This window comes from Ischnura elegans, chromosome 6 (genome assembly GCF_921293095.1).
Source record: "Ischnura elegans chromosome 6, ioIscEleg1.1, whole genome shotgun sequence".
Classification (NCBI taxonomy): domain Eukaryota; kingdom Metazoa; phylum Arthropoda; class Insecta; order Odonata; family Coenagrionidae; genus Ischnura; species Ischnura elegans.
In genome coordinates, this window is record NC_060251.1 from 18,610,827 (window position 1) to 18,634,076 (window position 23,250).

At 41.1% G+C, this 23,250-nt stretch overlaps 1 protein-coding gene across 1 annotated transcript in view; it reads right to left on the reverse strand.

Annotated features, from left to right (window-relative positions):
* The window catches only part of LOC124160160 (probable zinc transporter 12), a 69,814-nt gene extending 47,246 nt beyond the window's left edge, over positions 1-22,568 (reverse strand). The window contains exons 1-2 of the mRNA XM_046535914.1: positions 21,223-22,568; positions 20,246-20,450 (exon numbers count right to left, since the gene is read on the reverse strand). Of these exons, the coding sequence (XP_046391870.1) occupies positions 20,246-20,450; positions 21,223-22,257 (1,240 nt within the window). The 5' untranslated portion in view covers positions 22,258-22,568. The remainder of the gene's footprint in view (positions 1-20,245; positions 20,451-21,222) is intronic.
* Between the last annotated feature and the right edge of the window lie 682 nt (positions 22,569-23,250).

Below are 23,250 nucleotides of genomic sequence, written 5' to 3' on the forward strand. Positions count from 1 at the left end.
ATTTAATGCATGCCTTATTTCTTCTTTGTTGCAATGATAATTATGATTATTTTTTGATTGACTGTGCAAAAAGAAAACGCGAATGGGTTCAGTAAGTTGGTAATCGCTATGTGGGCCTGCAGATGAGTCGGAAATTTGAGATAGAATCGTAAGAAAATAAGCGAAACGGTTTGGAGAGGAACTTGTAAGAATATTTGGCGAAGTGGTTAGGAGATGAAATCTAGAATTCTTAACAGATACGGAGAGGATAATTTTCAGCAGGTAGGAAGAAGAGAGTTGGAGGAGATAATAAGGGGAGAGAGTTACTGAGAGCAGTAATTCGTGGAAGGATGAGGGGCAGGAGGGAGCCGGGAGGAGAGTAATAACAGGGCTGATGTCCTTAAGGGATCGTAAGTAGGGCTTGGGCAGGCCTGACGAGCGATATAACGGCCGGAGTCAACAGGTTGCATCTGAGCTATAGCTTGGAATTAATCGTTCGAGTTGATGACTTCGAATAATGGAATGTGAATACAACGGGCAATCGTTAAAAACCCAGCTACAGCTACGAAACTACTGCGTAAATATGGTGCCAAAATTGATAATTTTTGAGTTACATGACGTAATAAATTGACATTCTTGCTATTGTATACATTACACCAAATTTTGGATACGCCCGCACTCCCGGGGAGGGGTTTGGATGGGAAGGAACAAGGAAAGAGGCGCCGCCGCGATAGGAGCCCGTCGACGCCTCTGGGATAGGGAAAGGGCTGGAAGGGATGGGACGGGGTAAAACACCTTACTGCTATAGAAGCGGAAAGGGCCCACTGGCTGGCGAAACCAGGCATCAGCCATTAATGTGGTAACGATTTTGGAGGATTTTCCTTTTAAAGAGAAAAATCCATCGATCAAATCCTTGGATAGCGGAGGGGGACACTGAAGATAAAATGGACGAATAAAATAAGAAACCATGAGGCATATAAAAGAAGAGGAAAAAAGGACAATATAAATCACTGATCGCCGAAGAAGAACACGGTGGATTAAGGTGACCACGTAATGAGACACAACAGTTAGTACTTTGGAGACGTAATGGAAGGAAAAATAGATGGAAAAGTCTTCAAAGGAGGACCTGGGGTCAAGGGCCCAGGACACATGAAGAATGATGCGTGGAAGAAGAGACCCAAGGAGGTAAAGGAGCTAGATTTGGATAGGGATAATTGGAGGGCTGCGGTACACTAATTTTTGGATTTCAATACTATGTATGTATGTTAGTCTCGGTCTAATTGTGAATTTCTTGTAAAAGCCATGAGGTAAATTGCAACTGAAATAGGCGATGTGCGTTAATGTCTTTGGAAACTGAAATAGCCGATGTGCATTTATGGCTTTGGCTACCCGTAAAATTTACGTTTGGGCACATTATCATTTTCCCTGCATTTGACTGTTCAAAATATTTTCGTTTTCCGAAGTTACTCAATCGTGGAATCGTCCCACACAGGTTCGCTGTGTTTCAATCCTGTGCTGTGTTTACCTCAGACGAGAAGCTTTCTTCATCTCATTCATTCTCTGTCTCTTAAGCGGTCGATATGCACGTCCCGCGTCATGTGAGTGCCAGCCAATAGAAATTCGTTTCGCGGGTGTGGTAACAGCTCCACGCTGAACTCCAAAGCCGTTGACCTCACTCGAAAACAATGCCTAAAAAACATATGGAGGACGATCTGAGCTATACGGTTTATTTTACTAACTAAATATGCATGTAGGTAATGATTTAGAGAGGCGTTTTCAAATTTTGAGGCTGAATTATTGTATTTTGTTGCTAATTTACGCAGTATGATTTATATCAGCAGTTTGACGGGTTTATCACTGCCTTAAGCTAATTTCCAAGCCAATGCCATTCCTATGCTGGTATTCTTGCGTAAGTCTTCGGCGACTCTTAAAGAGGTGACTGCCTATACTGTGGTTCACGTATTTTTTCCCATTTCTTTTCTCCGTTGTTTGTAGACTTACATAAATGGCCTGCCTGTGAAATTTCGAGAGCAAATATGCGAGTGAAATGAATTTTTTTCTTGAGCTACCAGTATTTGGAAAGATTCGAGGTAGAAAATTTAAATTCGTGCTGCAGCAGAGTGATAAAGATCAAATATAACGACCGGGCGAGTGTAAGGAATTCATAAAGACATAGGTAGAAACAAGTTCTAATGCGAAAACCTTGAGAAGAAGACGGGATAGCCAATTAGACCATATCAATGCTTTGCATCAGAAACATAGATTGGGTGATGCCGTAATATCTCTTCTTAAACATGTAGACCAGTCACATTTCTTACCCTTATCCGCTAAACTACGAGCCTCACCCTCACAGCAACCGATATCATAACCTAGGATTTTCCTGGAGCGACATTTGGGATAGATCGAAGAAAGAATAAATGTACTGCCAATAAAGTCTGAAAGTTCTCTATGACCTATCCGAAATGCTGCAATCCGACCTGATCTCAAATTACCCTTCCTGGAAACTCTTCATAAAAGTCAATTATTTTTCCAAGGAAATATTTTCCTTCGGATATTAACCCGCATTTTGCGTCCCTGTGGCGCAAAAACCCTTCCGACCCCACCATTATTAATTTCCTCGACTCCAATTTTCCCGAGCTAGTTCCCCAAACCTATTTCTCGAAACTTACCCAACTGGTTCAGCTCCAAATCATTGGAATCTCTTTCAACGGTTAAAGAGCCGGTGAAAATCCTGGAATTTTAAATTGGGAATCCCTAGACGTTACGTCAATTTCTTGGTTAAGATTTTTGAAACGGTAACTGAGAGTCTCTGAGAGCACATATTAATGAATAAGTCCATAAAATACTGGGAATATTTTTCATGGAAGTACAAATGGGAAGAAAATGGGACTAATTGGATGTCGAAATAGCGGAAGACGTGAAAGAATTTTATCATTCATTTTTGTCTTCTTTATACATTATTCGACTTGACGCTGACCCGGGACGCCCAAAATGATAAAAACATTTTTTCGGTGCATTAAATGAGTGTAATACTTGATTTTTAAATTTGAATCCTTTACTACCATATTTCATCAATTATAAAAGGTAAATGGCCCCTATTCGTGGTATGGGTGTTTATTTTTTTACGTTGTTTGCGTTGGAAGCTCCCACACAAAAGGCAATAAGGTGCTGTTTAAGGGGTAGTTGGAAAATAACTATGTGAAAATATATAAGAGAAAGTAGGTAGTTAAAGAGGACTAGGTGTCTGAAGGAGGAACCAGGCGTTCAGGCGATCACAAATAGGTTATGATTGTGAAAATTATTTGCTCGGAAAGAAATTTATTTGTTCTTCGCAAAAATACGTACCTATTCGCTGCCTCAATATTTGTTGTGAAGACAAATTTATCATTGAATATAGCAAAAACTTTAGCTTCAGAGAAAAAACTCGTCTGTTACGGTAGAAAATGTTATCGGTAACATTGAATTTGTAACTATAGGTAATGAAAGTATTTACCTAGTTATTAAAGCGAGGTTACCGATGGAGGCTTTGGAATAATATAATACAAAATGAGTGTTGGATGACCAAGTTAAAGATAGTAATGTGAATCCAGAACAAGTTGGAGGCTAATCCTTAGCATATGAATAAGAAGAATAAGTCTTCTTTGATTATTTCATGGTTCACGATTGTTAAAAATAAAAATAAACTTTTTCGGGTCATACCTCGAAGTTCAGGTTATATATCCCAACGTATCGCGACCCCTGCTGGTCGCCTCTTCTTCGTACAATAATCTCTGAAGAAGCGACCAGCTAGGGTGTGTCAACCCATGATTATATACTCGCTCTGCGAATGGGACGTTGGCGTTCACGTGGCCGCGGCAGCCACGCCCCCTGTCCCTCAGGGGATGAAATAAACACCATCTCTCTCTTCTCTCTCATACTGGCAGATGCAGCACAAACAGACGATGAGACAACACCATTGTTGCACTTGCAGTTTACGAACGAACGCCTTCATTGATGTCACAACCTGATGGTTGCAATCGTTTCAGTTCTCATTCAATTCATCACTGTCTTTATTTCCCGTAATTGAATTAGCAAACTCCAGTGTATGGATGGAAATGAGTGATTATTGGATTTTGCACATGAGGCCAGGATGGAAAAAACTTGGAATCAACGTGACCATCCTCAACGTTTCTGTGACAGGGAAGACCACTGACGGCCCATTTCAATCGTTTGCCCTGTTCGATTTTTAACGATGAGTTTATCTGTTTTGAGTAATGATTTTATTCCCCATAAACTCGGGGATTTTCTCAAAGAGGATTTAAATCGAGACTAATCTAAATGTTTAAATTGATTAGCTATTTGAGGTTCTAATTATGACATCACCATTTAGCGGAAGTCAAATGAATTCTATGTTGGAATTAGTGGTTCACTGCTGAGAGACGTCCAAGGCAAAACATAAAAGCATAAAAAATACATAATAGTAACATAAAGAATTATAATTTTGCTGTATGCTCTTATTTTTTCTCTTATTGCACATACATTTTCTTCACATGATATTTTTTGCCACGTGTAATATTAATGGCATATTAATGATTTATAATAAAATAATTACAATTCTTTTAACTAGCCTTCCATTTTTATTTACAGATAGTAGCTTCCATACCGGTGTTAACTACTGTATTCACCTTTAGGTCCTTCATTGAGTTTTAAATTTTTGACATTTGGAGCAGTGGTGTTATGGAAAAATTAGCAATTCCGGAACGCACGTTCCTTTACATTTTTTACTAGTGAAATAATAATTTTTTTCATTACTGAAAGTTTCATTTGCATATTTTCAAATGTATATGCCTTTGTTTAATCAATATTTAAAATTTTGCCTTGGTTACGAATGTATAAATTTGAAATTTCGAGGGACCACAATTGATTAAATTGTTATTTGAAGATTAAGTATTTTCTTAAACAGTGCTGGAATTACGTTTTGAAGTAATAAATTATCATTATCCTTGGAGGTGCCGTCATACCACCGCTAGATACTTCTTGAGCATTGCTGCAGCAAGTTGGCAACGGAAGAAGACGATATCTAGGGATGCAGAGGTATATAAGGCGGGGAGGGCGCGTGGGAAAGTCCGCCGCAGCGCATATGGGGGGCGTGGTGTGGGGAGGGGCTGCCGCCCGGGGCAAGCAGCGGAGAGTGAAGGTGAACGAGTCCGCGTGTGACGGACGGGCCCGGCCGGAGAACTGTCGCCGCCGCCCCGCTGATTGGCTGGAACAAGTTATTACGGTCATGGCCATGCCGTAGCACTATGGGGAATTGGTCTGTTCTGGTTGCCGCGGAATGCCTTAGTTTAGTTTCCGTTGAGTTCGGTATCCGCGCTCGAGAATTCCTCAATAAGACGTCGTCTCATCTTGAGCGATGCGTACAAGTTACTTTTATGTGAGTCTGTCCCATATCTTCACCTCCTTCTAATCATAGGCAGTCGATAAATTAGTGATGGCATTGTTTTCGCTTTAAAATCAATGTCGCTAGAAAAATATCAAGAATTGAAAAAAAAAATACACAAAATCAATAAAATTTTCTTAGCAACTTCTCGTGAAAATTGAACAAAAATAAAAAAAAAGCATTCCGAAAGAAATTTATCAGAATGGTGGCACAAAAATATGAAAAATGGAAAATATCTATTAAAAAATAATAACTTGTTTATACTGATTGATTGCTTCTGAACTTCGTGAAAATTTTAAATTTTGGTTTCTATTTCACACAAGCATCACTTCGCACAAAAAAATCAGATGCACTATTTTACTTATGATCCTTTGCAAACTGCCTGGTTGGGGTGAGTAAGGGCTCACCGGATCAGCAGAAATGTACACGCTATCGGCACGGTCATCAGCGTGATATTGAGCGGTGAGTGCAGGCTTGATTCATTGAGCAAAGAAATGTATTCATTGGGTGCGAGGGGATTTTTTTTCACACCTTGCGAAAATAGTAGTTTTTCATCAAAAAAGCTATATAATTCCGATTTTGGATCTATGTACATCATGAAACACGACATTATGATGAAAACAATATTTGAAGGACAGGGTGAAGGGGAGAACGAGAGAGGAAGGCCTTGGATTAGATGCATGGAGCAGGTGATGAAGGAATTAAAGCAGAGGAATTATGTAAGCGATATAAGACTTGCCAAAACAAGGATTGAGTGGAGATTTACGTCAAACCAATCTCAGAATTGATTATTGCTATGTATAATTTATTGTTGATTGTTGATTGATGCTTTAAGCTAACACCAAACCATGAGTGCTGATGATATGTGTATTTATGCATACTTTTTTAAGTTTATTTTCATGTTACTTCCAATTTTAACTTTCTCTCACGTTCGAATTACATTCGTCCCTAGACAAACCCACTGTTCCTGTTTTATATTCTAACATCAGAAATTATCACAGTTTTGATAAACACTAGCGATCTAAATTAATCAATTTATACAACACTATCAAACAAGTTACTGCTAGAGTGTGCAATTTATAGAAATCTTTTTTTTAACTTTAAATGTATGCATCTTTAATTGGCCTGTCAAATGATAAATATTGTATTATATGTCATAATGGGGAATTGACATATTTTAATTAATACTGAACCTTTACGTTATCACATCAATCCAATCTCCAGTCACACGGAGATGAATATATTCTCTATAAATTCGAAGCGGACTGTTTTTCGGGTGACGTAGATTCCAGAGGTCGACAACCCGTTGCTTGTGGACCACGTTTTGTCCCCGAAAAAAAATTGCAACCAGCAAGACTGCAAAATATAAATTACTTCATCAATTTAAATAGGGAAAGGGGTACATTAGAGTGCATAGCGCCATAAGTTCTGTGCATTGTGATATTTATTATAAACGTTCCTCATGGAAATAGACAGATAATAGAATAGTAATAGACATAATACTAGAATATAAAAGATCCTGACAGACCAATTCTGTACGGACAATGTCTACTATGCTAAGAAGGATGATTAGATGCAACGAGAATAAGTGACCATATCATGGTTGATTGTCCTGGAGTCCATTTCAAACTCTTTTGCCATAAGTATCTTAGGAGAATACATTTCCGGTTTGAGTGCCTACTGAGGAAAGTAATCTTCTGTGAGGTAATAAGTGATTTAAATTTTACAATACTGTGATTGTTAGATGAATAACATTATATAAGTATTTGCGTCAAACGTAGCGTTGCCATTTTTGGCACAAGGACTTCAGACACGCGAGAGGTTGCCGACCCCTGACATAGAGTAGAACTTTTGGATACCGTTTTACTGCGGTAGAAATGTTCACCAGAGGGAAGTCAAGAAATTGACTCCGAACGGAAAGGAGAGACTTCATTATTTCCTCCAACTGTCAGAGATAATGGCAGTTGCGAAAGGTCTTAAGTGAATCAGTGAGTGGATGAATGAAGTGGAGAGGAATTTAATGGAATATTTTTTTGTTTTCTATATATTTATAGCTGGCACTGTATTTTCCTTAAGATGTTTCTGATCTGACAAGGTTAAACTGCTTTGTATTGGCAACCTTATTAAGAAACCAAATTCAAATTTACCAGTTTGAATTTATTAGCCCTTTAGTTCTCTGTCGCGATAGAAGCGAAGCATGCTTGGATTAGGAAATCACACTGGCCGTATATTCACGCGTGTGATTTAAATTCTTTCAAAATAATCAAAGGCTGAGTATGGTGCAAAACATAAATAGTACACATATAAATAAATATTAAATACAGACAGAGAAGACTATCGGAGCAGTAATTCTATGTTGAATATTTCGAAGAGCTAACTTATAGGTCATTAATCTGATAACCTTGAAGTGCCTTGAATATTATCGTATAGGCCTTCACGCCACTGAAGTTATACTCGTCTGTATTGCAGAGGCCTATCTTTCGTGGAGCAGGCTTCCTCCTTTTGACAGAATGTGGTACCTGACGTGGGTAGAAAAATACTCTTTCAATAATAATTCTAATAATGCTATATTGTTGACAAGTAAATTGTTCGTAATCTGAACGAAGTGGTTGAAGTTAAAGACTTGAGGAGGGGAGATTTGGAAATGCAACTTGATATGTCTGGTTGTATTCGCTTCATTTCATCAGCAATAATCTGATTTCATCAATCCGTTCACAGCGACTCTGCGGCTCGTGTGAAACCACAAACTCAACCGTTCTAATGGATGGAAACCACTCGCTTGAGTGAGTTGTTATCCGACTGGCCATCAGCGGATATTTCAGTGCCTCGGAGGAATTCGGCAAGGCGTTAGGATGTAAGAGGGGTTTTCGTCCTGACTGCCTTTCTTCAGTGATTCGACTCCAGTCCAGAACCGAAAGTTGAGGTGAAAATTGGACTAACTGTTCTAAAGGAAAAACTCTTCTTACGGCATATCGCAAGCGATATATGAAGGCGAGACATGAAATCAGCGGGAATGCGTCACCGCAGGTGAACGCCATATTTGCGGCTTCAAAGTGGCGAGGTAGTTACTTGGAAGAGATGGGAATATTGAAACAGATTTCTCCTAAATACGTTACCGCTAAAAACTAGTCCATGTTTCCAAGAATTTTAATTTTCAGGCAATTCATAGGCAAGTAGAACCACAGTAACGGTAGGCAAATGAGCTACGTTCTAACTGTGCCAAATAATACCTCCGTAATAATTACGTTATAATAATTTTAATCCGTAATAATTATTTTATTATTACGAAGGTAATAATAAAATTATTAGCACCATAATAATTTTATACCTACCACAATTAGCATTTAGTAAGGATGGAAAAAAATAATTATTATAAGAACAAAAGTTTTTTTTTGCCCCTATCACCTTCATTTGACTATTAAATTAATAATAATTCCACATAAAATTATAAATAAACAATAAATAAAATCTAGTGTAAAAGTACACAATTATTTATATTATCTTTAATAATGGGTAAAATGACTTGTCAATTTTGAAAACCTATTATAAATGAAAACGGTTCCATCGCCTTTACTAAAATACTTCGTAGTATCTCCGAATTATAAATTAACTTAAATTCCGCAGAAATAGTCAGTGGAAATTGGAAGACGACTTACTTTGAAATGTGTTCCCAATGAATCAGTGCAGGGTCATCTTAACCAGCGCCGTTAAATTTTCCTTAAAATTGTCGAAATTTACTGCAATTTTAAGGTTCAGGGAAAATTAGGAAACACGCCGAGGTAGTTTACGAAAATTACCGCGCTGTTTTTCGAAATGGTCCATCATAAGGCAAAGGCCACCAAGAGGGCGGCATTTCGGCGAACGACAGGTTGAGTCCTTGAAAAGGAAAGGCTGGATCCGAGCGCGAGGGCAATGAACACTCAAAATCTAGGCCTCCATTCACGTACTCAAACTCGTGTGTTATCCATGGGAAGTCGCCTGAAGTTTCTCGCAACTCACTTTTACATTTTGCTTCCATTCGCGGGAAAATATCGCCGAAACGCCACCTAGATTACACTCGTAATTGAAGAAAACTCGAGACTTTCCCGGTGTATCGTCTGCAGCCAAATCTCTCGGGTTTACAAATGGGTAAATATGGTTCTATAAACTGCGACATGTTTCGGTAGCGCACTTTACCACCAACTTCAGGGATGGAAATGGCGAGGACAGATGATTGCTGTGTGATAGCCCGGGTTTTAGGAAAATATGTAGTTTAATTTCATCCCGCGCTGCTTTGCGCTGTGTTGTAAGGTGAGGATTGCAGAAAAGTAAACTGTCAGAAGTTGAAGAAGTTACCCTCATGAAAACCACTGATATTTACCAGCTAATATGAGTATATTTATTGCCATCTCCGATATTACTTGGTTTGGTTTGACTCAATTATCCTTTCAGTGCTTTTTTTATATTTCTTTTCGAAGGCCCAATCCTCACTGAATTTGGTCTCTTTATTTGCTCTGCGTCGAAGGTGAGCCAGCTCTGCTACACCTTGCTACCAGTCACCTGCCTTCGACCAAAGGCAATCATGATGCCATGTCCTCGTTGTACTTGTCTCATCGTAAATCGTAAACGTAACGTCCTCGAATGCCAGCGTAAATATTGCGGGTTCGAATATCGTTAAGGTAGAATATTCCTTTCCCAGAATATGATGCGTATATAATTGTCGCAGAAATTAATAGTTTAAGAGAATATACTTTCGAAATAATATATTCCGACCGTTTTACACGGGGCATGTCATTGCACAATCTAACGCATGTACGAAGGCGCAGACAAAATTGTGTCGTCTAAAGCGGTGAATTACTAAAACGAATGCGAAAATACGTACATGAATTCGAGATGGCAAAATTGCCCCTGCTCTAATTCCGAGCATACATTCTCGCAATTTGAACGATTTTTTTCAGTGCTAACCAACGAAATTAAGTGCCCTGCCTAAAACTCTATAGATTTCTATAGATTTGTCACCGCTCACCACTTAATTATCCCTTCCACTAAACTTACAATTTTAATCTATTTGTTATTCTTCGCTTCTATTTTCAATGATCTATTCATCCTATTATAAATCTTCTCATGCTCATCTTCCCATCCACCTTTCCTTAGGTCATTGCCTTCATCATGCCTCATAGGTGCAATTTCCGAGAAATGATATGGAGAGCCCAACTGTTTTATTTTCCAGGCAGTCGGTAGACTTCTAAAATGAGGGTATATTTGGAAAGTTTGGAGAAAATGACGTAAAATTTGTTTCTCGGGAAACTTAAAGATAGAATTTCCCTCAGGTGTCGGACGTCACGCGCAAATGCTTACGCTACCGGCGGAATTCTCGCTCCAAGGAGTCGTGGCAAAAGTTTATTAATTCGCAGAAGTCACTCTGAGGAACAGTGGGGAGAATATTTTCGCCATCTTTTGTCTTCTCCTTCTCTCCTGCAGCAACTGTAAACAGAGCACCTAACATGGTAGCGCGGAAACCAAAAGCTGAGACCATAGAGTTTACATTACTGTATTTATGGCTGAGACTAACATTGGATTCATTAGATGGAAATCATGAAATCGCTCCTAAAAATGTTGATTATAAGAATAGTTGAAGAAAAATGTAAATTAAATCCTAGCGAATAGATTATGCTTAAATCCTGATTCAAAGGACCTTCCCAGTTTAGTCTATTCCGAAATTACTTAGTAATAAATTTTCTCAAAAATACAAAAATATTGAATATACCAATTCTGCTGCGTGAACGACGGTTAAATTCACCATAATTACCTTAGGCAAAAAATCCTTAACGCCGAGAATCGAGCATTAGCTTTCTGAGCCACTGCGAAGACTGCTACGCGATAGAGGTTCCATGTCTCTTTTGGCAATTTTAACGAGGCTCACGGTACTGGGAGTAAGGTCCGTGCGGAATGATTCCCGGTCCAGGGAAATTTTTACCGTAGAAATTACTGCGAAACTCATCGTTTCAATACACGTGATATTTCTGATGGGAACGACCGATCAACGTTAGAAGGGATAGGTTGAGATATGGGCTTGAGTTCGGTGGTAAATTTCTGCCTAGGTGGCATTGATAGAAGCCATTAATCGATGTTTTGTCCGCCCAAGAAGCCATAGTCTTGTTTATGATAAGACACGCGCGTCAGAGCATGAACGTCATCATATAAATCAATGTGTTCGAAAAACTCGTGAGATCATACATTAGCCTGGCGGCGTAATGAATAAATTCAGTAGCCGAAAAATACACTACTACAACCTATCGGGAACTGCAATAAAGCCCATATTTTAAATACAATAGACCGAAATAGGCTTTAACACATCGTACACAGTAATACACTAAAAATACCCATCTAAAACAATAACGCCATAGCTAAATAAACAAGCTAAACACCGATTACCAGCAACGGCTGAACATCGTGATTATCAACTGTGAAAACAGTTGCAAAACGTAGCGTCGCCTATCAGGCCGACGAGAAACCTCTTGACTTTCCAATACATTATGCTGATATTATTTTGGGAAATGGAAGAAGATAGTTACGTAAATCCTTAGAAATAGCTTCCCTTCAAAGCCTGATGTATATCATGTTTCATTGTGTCTAAATTAGGTGGGGAAACAAATTTTCTCTCTCGAAATAAACTCACCGCTCCTATCGAAACAGTGTTGTCGAAGACCTTTCCCTGAGCATCCGACAGCGAAGTTCTCGCTCCGCGGAGTCGTGACGGGAGAGTTTACTAATTCGCAGCAGCCGCTCCAAGGAATGAGTGTTTTCGTCATCGCTGCGCGCGCCCTCCCAAATACGGCCATCGGAATGAATGGCGCGTCAAATGGCGCTGCGCTCCCCACTTGTTGCTGCCCTCCTTCTCCCCCCACCTGCCGTCGCTCCTCCCGCGTTCCCCAGAGGGGGATTTCGGGAAGCCACTCAGCCAGGGGGATTTCTCCCGAGTCGCGAAGTAAACATTGACATAATACTATCCATCCATTTAAGGAAGATCCACAGCGATTGCGGGATTCAAAACAAATTATTATTTACAAAATCTGCGCCAATCACCACAGGGAGGTAAACAGTCGGTGAAAGTGCGTTTACGTGGAGCATTTTACACAATCATGCCGTCCTGTCTCTATTTCCACGCTGGCTTTTCTTCTAATTATTCGACATCTGGCGTATTACTTTGGGCATTCAATCCGGAACTCCCTTTTTCTTCTCCTCCCATCCCTGAATAACAAATGCAACCTGAGTGTAATAACTAAGTATTTTACCGATTAAGGTAGGTTTTATTTGAATGAATAACTTAAGCTTTGTTTTCTCCACACGATTTTTCATCAAATCACGACCGTGGTTTCGACGGTTAACGTCGTCTTCTGGCCCTTTAGACCAGAAAAGTTCAAAAGTTCATGAAAATGTTCAGCAAATTCCACAAAGTAACGCAGGAAACCACCAACGTTTTAAAGGCATGCTTCCATGGAGTCCTTAATGAGCATAATGGCAGCCTCCCCTTCCTTTATGTAGTAGTTCACTCTTAAATTCATAGTAACGCCTACTCCCTTTTTTCTATCAGAAAATCTCATTCTCTTCCGTCCTCACCCTCGTTTATCTAACATTCTGCAGTACTGTTTTCAACATCCCCTCCCCGCTAAGCACTCTCTCCATCCATGCCTTCTGTCTCCTTGGTATCTCATAAAAAAGCTCCCACTCCTCGACCACCATATCCAGTAATTCCTACTTGAGTAAGCCAGTAATATGATCAGATGAGGGAGAGAGTTAAACAAATATTATAAAACAAAATGAGAAATGGAAGAGTAAGATTTGAGGATACATTTTAGACAGGCCCGTGCTGGACCCCTTCTCACGGAGGAGGACGGCCATGGCCAGGTGGCGCCAGCACCATGCAGGAGGAAGACTACCCGGGGGGTTGGGGGGGTCTGGTGGTGTGGAATATAATACATGAATTTTGAAATTTTAATCCTTACCCTCTTGAGATTAAATTTAATCTTATCAGCTTGAATTATATTAATTTAAGTTATTATTTTGTTTACTCAAGACGGTGTTAACTATGCTGTTAAATGAGACATCATGGAAATCAAGTTAACCACTTAATGTTGGTATTCTGAAGTAAAATTTGTCAGTTCTGGTACAGGAGGGCGTCCCGGGGCACGTCCCGGTGTCCCAGCGGCCCAGCATGGGCCTGATTTTAGGAAAGTTAAAAATAATAATAATAATGTACGAAAAAAGAGCATATGTCTCTGATTGTTATTTTTATCTGCCTGCTAACGTGGATTTACATCGAAAATTTTACTTAAAATGTCCAAATTACGCAGGCTCGATCACAAGACCTCTTAAGTGCTGCCCAAGTGCGTAAACTGAAGAACAAAAGCTTATGTTGACCTAATTCTTTTTTGGCTCTCATTATTACTAATATTTTTTCTAAAATACGACCATTTTTTGGCATCCTTACGCGATAAAAAGAAATAATCGTCCAAAGATCACACATTTTGGTCAGCAACTATTTTCGATTAATAGTTTTCCAACATTTTGGGTGGACTGTGGTTCCATTTTCATTCCGCCTAAGTTTTTTTCGCCTTTTACAGCATTAATTTACTTTAAACCTACCCATCAATAAACTGTAGTACGGGAGGTTGCCGTCGAGTCATTTTTGTCATGTTAATTATATTATGTCGTACCATAGCATAAGATGTTAACAGAACGACATAAGTAATTTAGCGAAGACTACTTTTTTCCAATTGAGACCCACAGATTTTCCTCGCCGTTTTTTTGTTGAAACCACTACATTCTCATCATCTAAACTGATAAATGCTGTTCAATCTACAATTTTAAACAATTTTTTCTGATGTTTCATCTTCCAACCTAACGATGGTGAAAGTTATTAACATCAATAAAAATTCATATTTTTTCAAGCACCTCGCTTCGTTAGTTAAAGAATTTGAGCACCGAAAGGGAAAGCCATGGTTGGCCATTCTCTCTTCCCCGGAAGTCCTTAGCATTGCTCGGATTTTAACAGTAATTTCATGCAATTCCCTTCAGCTAGCACCTTTTCCTCGGGAATGCATACTAAGCCATCCCTTCACTTCGCCTTGAGTTCGTTCTGGTGCACGAGTTCGTCTACTCCTCAACAGCTCATGGCTTTCGCCTTCCGGTGTTTATATTCACTGCTCGACTACTATTTCGCCATTGAATGCAGTTTTTTCGGAGGAATAAAACTCTTTCGCTTATTAAACTCAAGAAATGCGTTAGACACTTCCTATACCGACAAAATACTGTAATTTAAGGGCGGGACGAAGTAGATGTGATATTCTGTCTTCCACTTCTATTTCTTCAAATCCGCTAAATAGTAGGTAAGAATGTAATTATTTAGAAACGCATCGTATCATTTTATGGGTATAAAACTTTAAATTTAAAAGTTTTTTAATTTCAGAACAAATTTAAAATTAAATCTTAACCCTTAGAGTGCCGGTCGCGAAAAGTGCCAGGAGCGCGATAGCGCTCCTCCTGCTATGTCTCTCTTAATCGCTAATAGTTCACCAATAATTCAATAGTCAGTTTTCATTTCATTTCAACATTAACTATTTTCTTTTGAATATAAAAAAATAACTCATATTACCATAAATTCGTCAAATAATACATTAATAAGGTGAAACCACTTATAATAATGATTTCTTGAAGTTTTTGAATATATAGGTACCTTTAGTTGTTTTTGAGGCCAATTTTTTTTCTAATCTACTGCAAAATCAGCAAAAATACCTCGGCACTTTTAGCATAGTACCTGGCAAATCGGATGGCACTCAAAGGGTTAATTTATGGAGAAAATTTCAATACGCAGTGAAAAAGGGGACGTGTTAATATTTAATGCCAAGGACGGCGAGGAAGACGGGGACAGTTTTTCCTTGAGATAGAAGGGCAAAAGTTTAAAATGATAAGACATGCTGTTTAATTCTTAGATAAATTGTGGAAACTTCCCAGTCTTGGCTGCTCATTTATCTGTCTCAACCATATACTTAAAAGTAAATGTCGGGATAAAAAGTTTATTTTGAACGTGTTCAAGACTAAAGCGCAAAATTTAAATATTTGAAATGAAGTTATCAGGCGAGGCATTAAGACCTTCGTGAAAAAGCGACGCCTTATCTGACTTCACCGAGCCAGGTCCTTACGGAGCGTTTATGCAAACATTCTCCACCGACAACCACACTTCCGGTGTGTTCCTTTTTTCGCCCCTGTGAGTCATATCCTTTCACCTGGCCCACACTCTCAAATTTATTTCCATCATTCCTTTGTTTCTTTACAGTATCCGTACGGTTGCGTCAAGGTGGAGTTGAAATGTTCCTTGACAATGGCAAATTCGAGACTGTCTGGAACAATAGCAAACTGAGTGGATAGTCGTGGGCGAGATTTAAAACACCTTTTTATGGACACATCACTACGTTTTCACGTCGCTTCTCCGACGTTCATTTCCATATCGCCTTCTCCTGCGTCTCATGCACACGTGTTGCAATCCAAGTCGTAAATAAATAGATATCCAACAGGGAAATTCCGAAGTTTGATCCTTTAACATCTATTAAATCCATAGCAACGACTGAAAGATTCATTATCCATTCGCAGTCAATTGCCGAATCGACTGATGATCCTCACAACTTATTGGATTTTCCTTTAGGTGGTACCAGCCTTACGTGGTACATCCAAAGATGGCAAGTGAAACGAAACGAAAATGTTTCATTTCGACCCAGAAGGAAACGAAAATACGAGGCCTAGGAATAATGCTTTTATTTTGCTTCATTTTACCATTGTTTTGCTAAATTATGCTGAATAATCCGGCTATGGTCCGTCGGCATAGTAGCGAAAAGCAAAAGGGTGCATAGACTGTTGCATATGGCATAGAGCATGTCAAAATAAAAAGCTACTATGAGCATCAGGGGTATATTCCACCTAGTGTCACGGAGAAATGAAAAAGAAACTCGCGCTGAGCCTGTCAGATCCATTGCGCCCGGCGGAAGGTTAATGAATGGAATTAACGAAGTGTTCGGCTTCATGATGAGATAAGGTGGTCTGATGAAGATGATTGTCAAACTGTGAATGGAAAGAACGGCGAAAGAAGGCTTAGCATAAAATATAAGGAATAGATAAAGCCTGAATCACACGATCATTTTTTTTCGTCGCGAAAGTGATCACTATCGCGATTACTGCGCAAAATGATCGTCGGCAGCAATTGTTTTTCGCGATCGCGATGAGGATTCCCATCGCTATTTTTCATCAATCGTCCGGTCGCTTTTTCCGTCGCTAAAACCGTCACTAAAACCCCACATCAGCCAATCGGAACGCATTCCCTTATGGAGCGATTGCAGCGCAACGTTTGACAATTGTGGGAATGACATAAATAAACAAACACGCTATATAATTTCGTGATGTGGGTCCTATGACAACGAGCTGTGATATTGGAAATGATGCGAAAAGCGACGGCGGGAGTGACCGTGTGATTCAGAAAAATGATCACAAGAGCGATTGCTTTTCGCGAAGGGAAAAGTGATCCCGATAGTGATTACTTTCGCGACGAAAAAGAATGATCGTGTGATTCAGGCTTAATGAAGGATGCAGTGGCGCAGCGAGGGGGGGTAGTTTGGAGGTAAACCCCCCCCCCCCCTAGAGCTCAGAGAAATATTTAAGTTTAATCCATTTTACTTAATTGGATTGATATTACTAATGTAATAATATAAGGATTAATAAAATATCCCACAGAAAGCCGTAAAACTCACCATTTTGAACCGTTTACCTTAAAATCTCGCACCTACAGCTTATTCTGGTGGGTATACCATACCCCCACACACCCCGGTGTTAGTTGCACCTTAACACCCCCCCAGCCTTAATTCCTAGCTGCACCCCTGGTAGGATGTAATAGTGAACTGAATAAGAGTGAAATGGTGGCATGAGCGGAGAGCTGCGTCCCATCAATTTAATGGTCATTGACCAGTGAATATGATAATTGCGAGCGCTGTTATGGTATTTATTCATACCGGGGATTGAAGTACTTGTAGTATTTAGTATTTCAGCCTTCAATTTCTGCCTTTCTCAAGCCAGTTCCTTTTGTTCACTCTGTTTATTATTCTTTTCCATGGTGATAAATCCTCTTTGTCTTTCTTCGTCTAAGTTTCCCTCTTATTGTATTTTCCTCGCATTTAGCGACGCGTCCAATCCATGTGATCATTTTTTGCCCAACGGGCCTTCACGTTTTTTTTCTCCTCCTATTCTGTGAGGTCAGTTCTAGTGATTCTAGACCCAGTAGAACTGACCCTTCCAACCTCCTAGGTCCTATACCTCGGACAAATACTTTTCTCATCTCTGGTCGTAATCTCTGAAATTTTCTGCCGTCATCCATAAAAGATTCCTCCTCTCTATTCATTTTCAAAGAAAAGCTTTTTAATTTTTACCTCAGCTAGAACTAAAAAGTCCATAAATTATATTTATTTTATGAAGCGCTATCAAAAGTCTGATTTTCTCCTCCTCCTGTTCGTTTATGTTTGTTATCATAGTTTACTTGGGGTTATTTTTGCTTCTGTGTATCTGTTTTTGCGCTCTGTTCCCAAGAGAATTGTGCAAGGTGTACTTTATTTTTTGCTACTTGAGCAGGAATTGTTGCATGTTTTCATTTGTTCTTATGAGGAAACCAAGATCAGTAATAAACATTCGTTCATTCATTCTTCGGTATGCTCGTATGTCTTCCTATCGGCCCTTAGATATTCAGTATCCTCTTCACTAGACCTGGAAGGCATCTATGATTTAGCGACCATTGTTTCAATTTTTAAATGTAGTTTTCGACACGATAAAAATATTTTCAGTGTTCTTATGAAGTTCAAATATTTATATAGCAGATACTTCACCTCTAATGAAGGATAGGGATGGGTTTTGCGGTAATTCACTCATCACTCCCAGGTTGAAAATGGCTCTCGGTATTTTTAAGCATAAAAATCCAATTGTAGTTTGCATAGTAGTCATCATTCGCAGGGTATTTACCACGACTGAATCAATGGGATGGGTCATTGAGATATTTCACTAACCATTCTTGTCCGTTTGAAAATGGTTCGCATAATTTTTAAGTGTATAGATGCACCTGTAGAACGCCTATTAGTCATCATTCACAGGGTATATACACGAATGGGATGGGTCTTTGAGATATTTCACTCATCATTCCCGTCAGTTCGAAAACGGTTTGCAGTATTTCCATAGTCCATATAGTTCATATTGCATATAGTTGGCATGAAGATGCACACGTAGTTCGCGTAGTGGTCATCAAACGGACTGATTCCACGACATTGCCGCCCTCTCTTCCTTTCCCACGGCTTGGATGCTCTTGGGAGCGACCCATTACCCTCTCCTGCACACATATCACCTCATTGCCCATCCTCGTCCCCTGATCCCTCCCCGCGACTTTCGACCTTCCCCTCTGCAATCGATTCACGAGGGAAACATAAACCGGCCGACGCCGCAGAGCCTGGCCTTCCGCGTGCGCATCGATATATCGATCGAGTGGTGCTTTTTCGTTGATGCTAACCTTGCGTGGGTAATCTCATTTGTAATGAAAACATTCCGCTGGTATTTTAGGCTCTCTCTCTATATCCCGTTTATTTGCCCTGTATTCTGATACGGTGCATGGGGCGATGCATTCTTTGGGGATGCTCCTACCATTCGCATACCCGTAGTGGTGCCTGAAGTTGATAGTATCCTCGCACGGCTTGGTAATATAATTTATCACGTCATATTAATACTTAATCATTTCTATAACTGCGTTTTTGTCTCGTCGTCCAACAAGACGTATTAAGCGCTATTCATATACTTGTTGGTAGCTCATATATAATCATTTACGTTCCAATTTTCTATCCAGTAATAAAATGTAAACAACACTGGATATTTTTTAATCGAAATTGACTCCCTCCAAAGCAACAATGAGGGAGAATTTAGGTTGCAATGTGGATGCGAAAATTAAATTTCCTTGATATCTATGATTCTTATGGCATTTCTTTTTCCTATGATCTAGTTTGTTTCATGGACCGCTGCACGCTTAGTTTAGATGGAGTGATAATCGTCCGTATATACGTGCATTTGTCATATTTTTTCTCGAAACGGTTATATTTACAGCGCAATACGTGCTCATGAAAACTCGTCCCCTTTGGGGCCACATTTCGGTGGCTTACATTTTATAATAGGTTCAATAATCATGCCGGTCTTACTCAACGGAATTATTACATCTATTTAGGGTATCCTTAAAATAAAATTCTTTTTGCCATATAGGTACCTATATCAGAGAATTTAACTTTGAGCGGGAAAACACCGGGGAATATGTTTTGAAAAATAACTGATAATTATCTAGGTAATGATCACTATGCATAAAAGAAAATTTGCCGCGAAAATCTGCCATACAGCGTGGATGCATACTTGAATGTATTTTGTAACAGTTGAATTAAAATCGGAGAGCGATTTTTTAACATGGTGGAAGAATTTTTAAGCCGTAATTTAAAAAAATTGGTTTCTTCCACAGGTTTTCTTTGGTACGCGATCGGTTTCAGCTGGTAGACCATCTTGTGGTTCAAAAATAGGCCTAGTTGTCAAACAACAGAAAATGATCCTACAGCAAATTTACCATTCATGAAATCAAATGTAGAAGTCACCCAGTAGTAACTTATGATAAAATTACCATCGTTGACATATTCATGTCCAGAGTGTTGTTAAATTGCACACCGGCGGAATGCAAACCCGCGGCTCCCATGCGAGCCAGAGAGGGCTAAAACCATCCCAAACAGTGGCTGGCATTTAGTGGGAGGGGCTACTCACTGAGCATCTGTAGACCGAGCATTAGTCCGAAGCCGACGAGGATGGCAAGCAGGTGGAGCAGGCCGGAAGTGGGGGCGTGGGACCGCTCCCGCTGCAGCACCTCGAAGAAGACTACGTAGAGGAGCGTGCCAGCAGCCATGCCCTGCAGAACCACCACAGCCACGGAGGCTGCAGGGACGGCCGCCGCAGCGGCGTCATGCTGGCCCTGGTAGTGCGAGTCGTCATTGTTAGTATTTTGGTTCTTATTGAGGAATCCAAATGACTTCCTGGATTGGTTTAAAATTTTACAATTTTAAGATTCGAATGAATACGAGAGTAGAAGAAGGAATACCATGCTTACTCAGACAAAGACCATAATAATAAATCGGTTACACAGAGGACAGCGTTAGATATGATACTAGGAATTATTTTTCTCGTTCTGAACGGAATCACGGTTATACCAATTAAAAAGAAGGTAGTCAACAGGTTGAGATGATTCTAAGGGCTCGAACTACATCCGAAAATTTTGAGTTTTTAAGCGTGCCGAAGGAGTGAGCACCCCAAAAATTTTATGGCTAAAGCATTGCAACTGAGGTTAAATTTCCCAGCAGTTCTAGCTACATTACATATGAAAATAACGAGAAACAAGTGACTTCCCTTGGGTATCACGTGAGTAGTTGTACCGAAATATACCCCTCTCATGAATAATCTGCCAATTAATAATATGATTATTTTTGTGGTACAAAAGTATTCGCACCAGCTTAAGTTTGTTTTAACCGATATCGTAATCAGTACAGCTAATAACACTGTTGTCAATTAACCAACAGGACATCATTGCGAAAATTTCCTACTGGATTGTTGCGGTATTCGTCTGGGTAAATATTGTACTCAAACGAGTTACGTTTTTATTTGATTATGCACTCTGTATTAAAGTCATCCATCCAGGTGTCCATTAAGGTTGTGTTGTTGTAGCAATGTCAAGCACACTTGTGACGCACCTGTGAGGCTGTGACAGCGATTCCGGCTCCGATGCCGAGTGGGGTGACCATGGCGAAGGTGGCGACGTACGCGAGGAGAAGGGCGGGCCGGGTGCGGGCCGACACCAACTCCACACCAACACAGAAGGCGATCACCAACTTGTGCGCTGCGATGGCTCCACACAGCACCCACACGCTCGAGGCGTCCGACTCCAGCCCCACCGCAAGGCCCTCGAACACAGCGTGGAACGACAGGGCAAGCACGGCCAGTAAACCTTTCAGAGACGCCGCTACAGTGTCCGCTCTGAGAGTATCGTAAGACACGTGGTGCCGATGGGAATGCTGGTGCCCGCCTTGTGGGGGCGCCGACAACCGCGCCGCGTCCAACGGCCCGGACACGGTCTTAACATCGAGGTACGACGCCGAGGACGACCGCGAGAACAAGACTTGGGTCGAGGACGACGAGGATGTTGATGAAGAGGACACTACGGCGGCTGCTGAGGCCGCAGGAGGCGGCGGCGTTGCCGAAGTAGTCGTAGGGGGTTGGTGGTCTGCGCCAGGTGGTGTCCTGCCTAGCGTAACCCTCGGTAGGATTGGCGCGGGCGATGCTTCGTGGTGGTGCCGGGCACACCTCCTCAATGAAACCGTCCTGTGCAGGGCTGCGGCCTCCTCGTCTTCGTGCCGCGAGTCCAGCACCGCGTGCACCAATTCCTCCGCGAGGTAGACGAGGAAGAACCCCGAGCAGAGCAGCAGTTCGCTGAGATGCACACCGGGGATGCTCGGTAACTCTCCAGCTTCCTGCAGCGCCTCCACCCCCTCCCGCACCTCTGGTTGAAGGTGCAGGAAGGTGGTGCACAGGAGTACGCCTCCGCCAAAGCAGAGGAGCAGGGATACCCCCTTGATTCCTCCGGCGACACCCTTGTCTCCACTTCGGTCCCAGCCGAGATAGGAGGCGAGTCGCGCCGGTAGCACCCCGAGGGCGAAGGGTACCAGCCCCAACACCGCCATGGACACCACCTTGGCGACCAAAGCATCGCGGCCCTCGTCGGACGACATGGGCTCCCAATGCACGAACAGTTTACGGTCACGCTCTCAGCCTCCGGGAATCCCCCGTGCATGAGTCACCGGGACACCCCTCTCCTTTCAGACCGCCGCCACTCAGCTGAAGTCGTGAGAAAATCGATGTGGCATTCCGGCACACTCCCAACCACTCGCCGTAGATATGATGAACCGAACGAGACTGCTTTCCGTTAACGAGTGTGCGTCCGCGGGACGCTGGACATCGACTGAAGGCGGTAACCGGTCCTATTCCCTCCGCCGACGCCGCGCGCGCGATGACGTATCCGCGCATGCGCCGTGCCATTTTGTCGGGGTCGATCGGGCGCTCGGGCGGGTGAAAGTGTTCTTGAGAGAGGGGAGCGGAGCAATCTCAAGCACAGGGCTGTCGGTCATGAATTCATGGTTCAAGTTGAGCGACTCACGGGCATGAACCGATTGAATTGATTTAAAGGTTTCAATTCAATTACTCAGAGTAAACGTAAACAGACCGCTGGAGGTGACAGCGGTGAGGAACAGTACTACCCACTTATTATTGGCTACAATGATACTCACACCTTTGATGGCAACAATGATACAACTTTCATATTATCGAGAAAAATGTTTTTTGCGATTAGGTATATTGAAATTGCCGGTGTTGGTGGTGGTGGGGTAAAGTTCTCGCCTTCCAAACAAGAGGTCTAGGGTTCGAGCCCCGTTCAAGTAGGTTGCTCCTATCCAGAGCATGGTTGCTGGTGCGCGTGTAATTGCTAGCTTGTTGAAAAATTCCAATGGAAAAGGCAAAGATGTGCTATTTTGGTGGTATGGGAACAAATAAATTAATCATAATACATTTACCCCTACGTAATTGCTAAATTAATTGGAAATTAAATTTCCAATCGAAGAAAACAACGTGTAAGTAAACAAACGATATCGTCGGCAAATGAACCCATCTCGTCATCTTGGGTTGACTGAAATGAAACGAATCGCCAAAATGAAACGAGTCACCAAAAA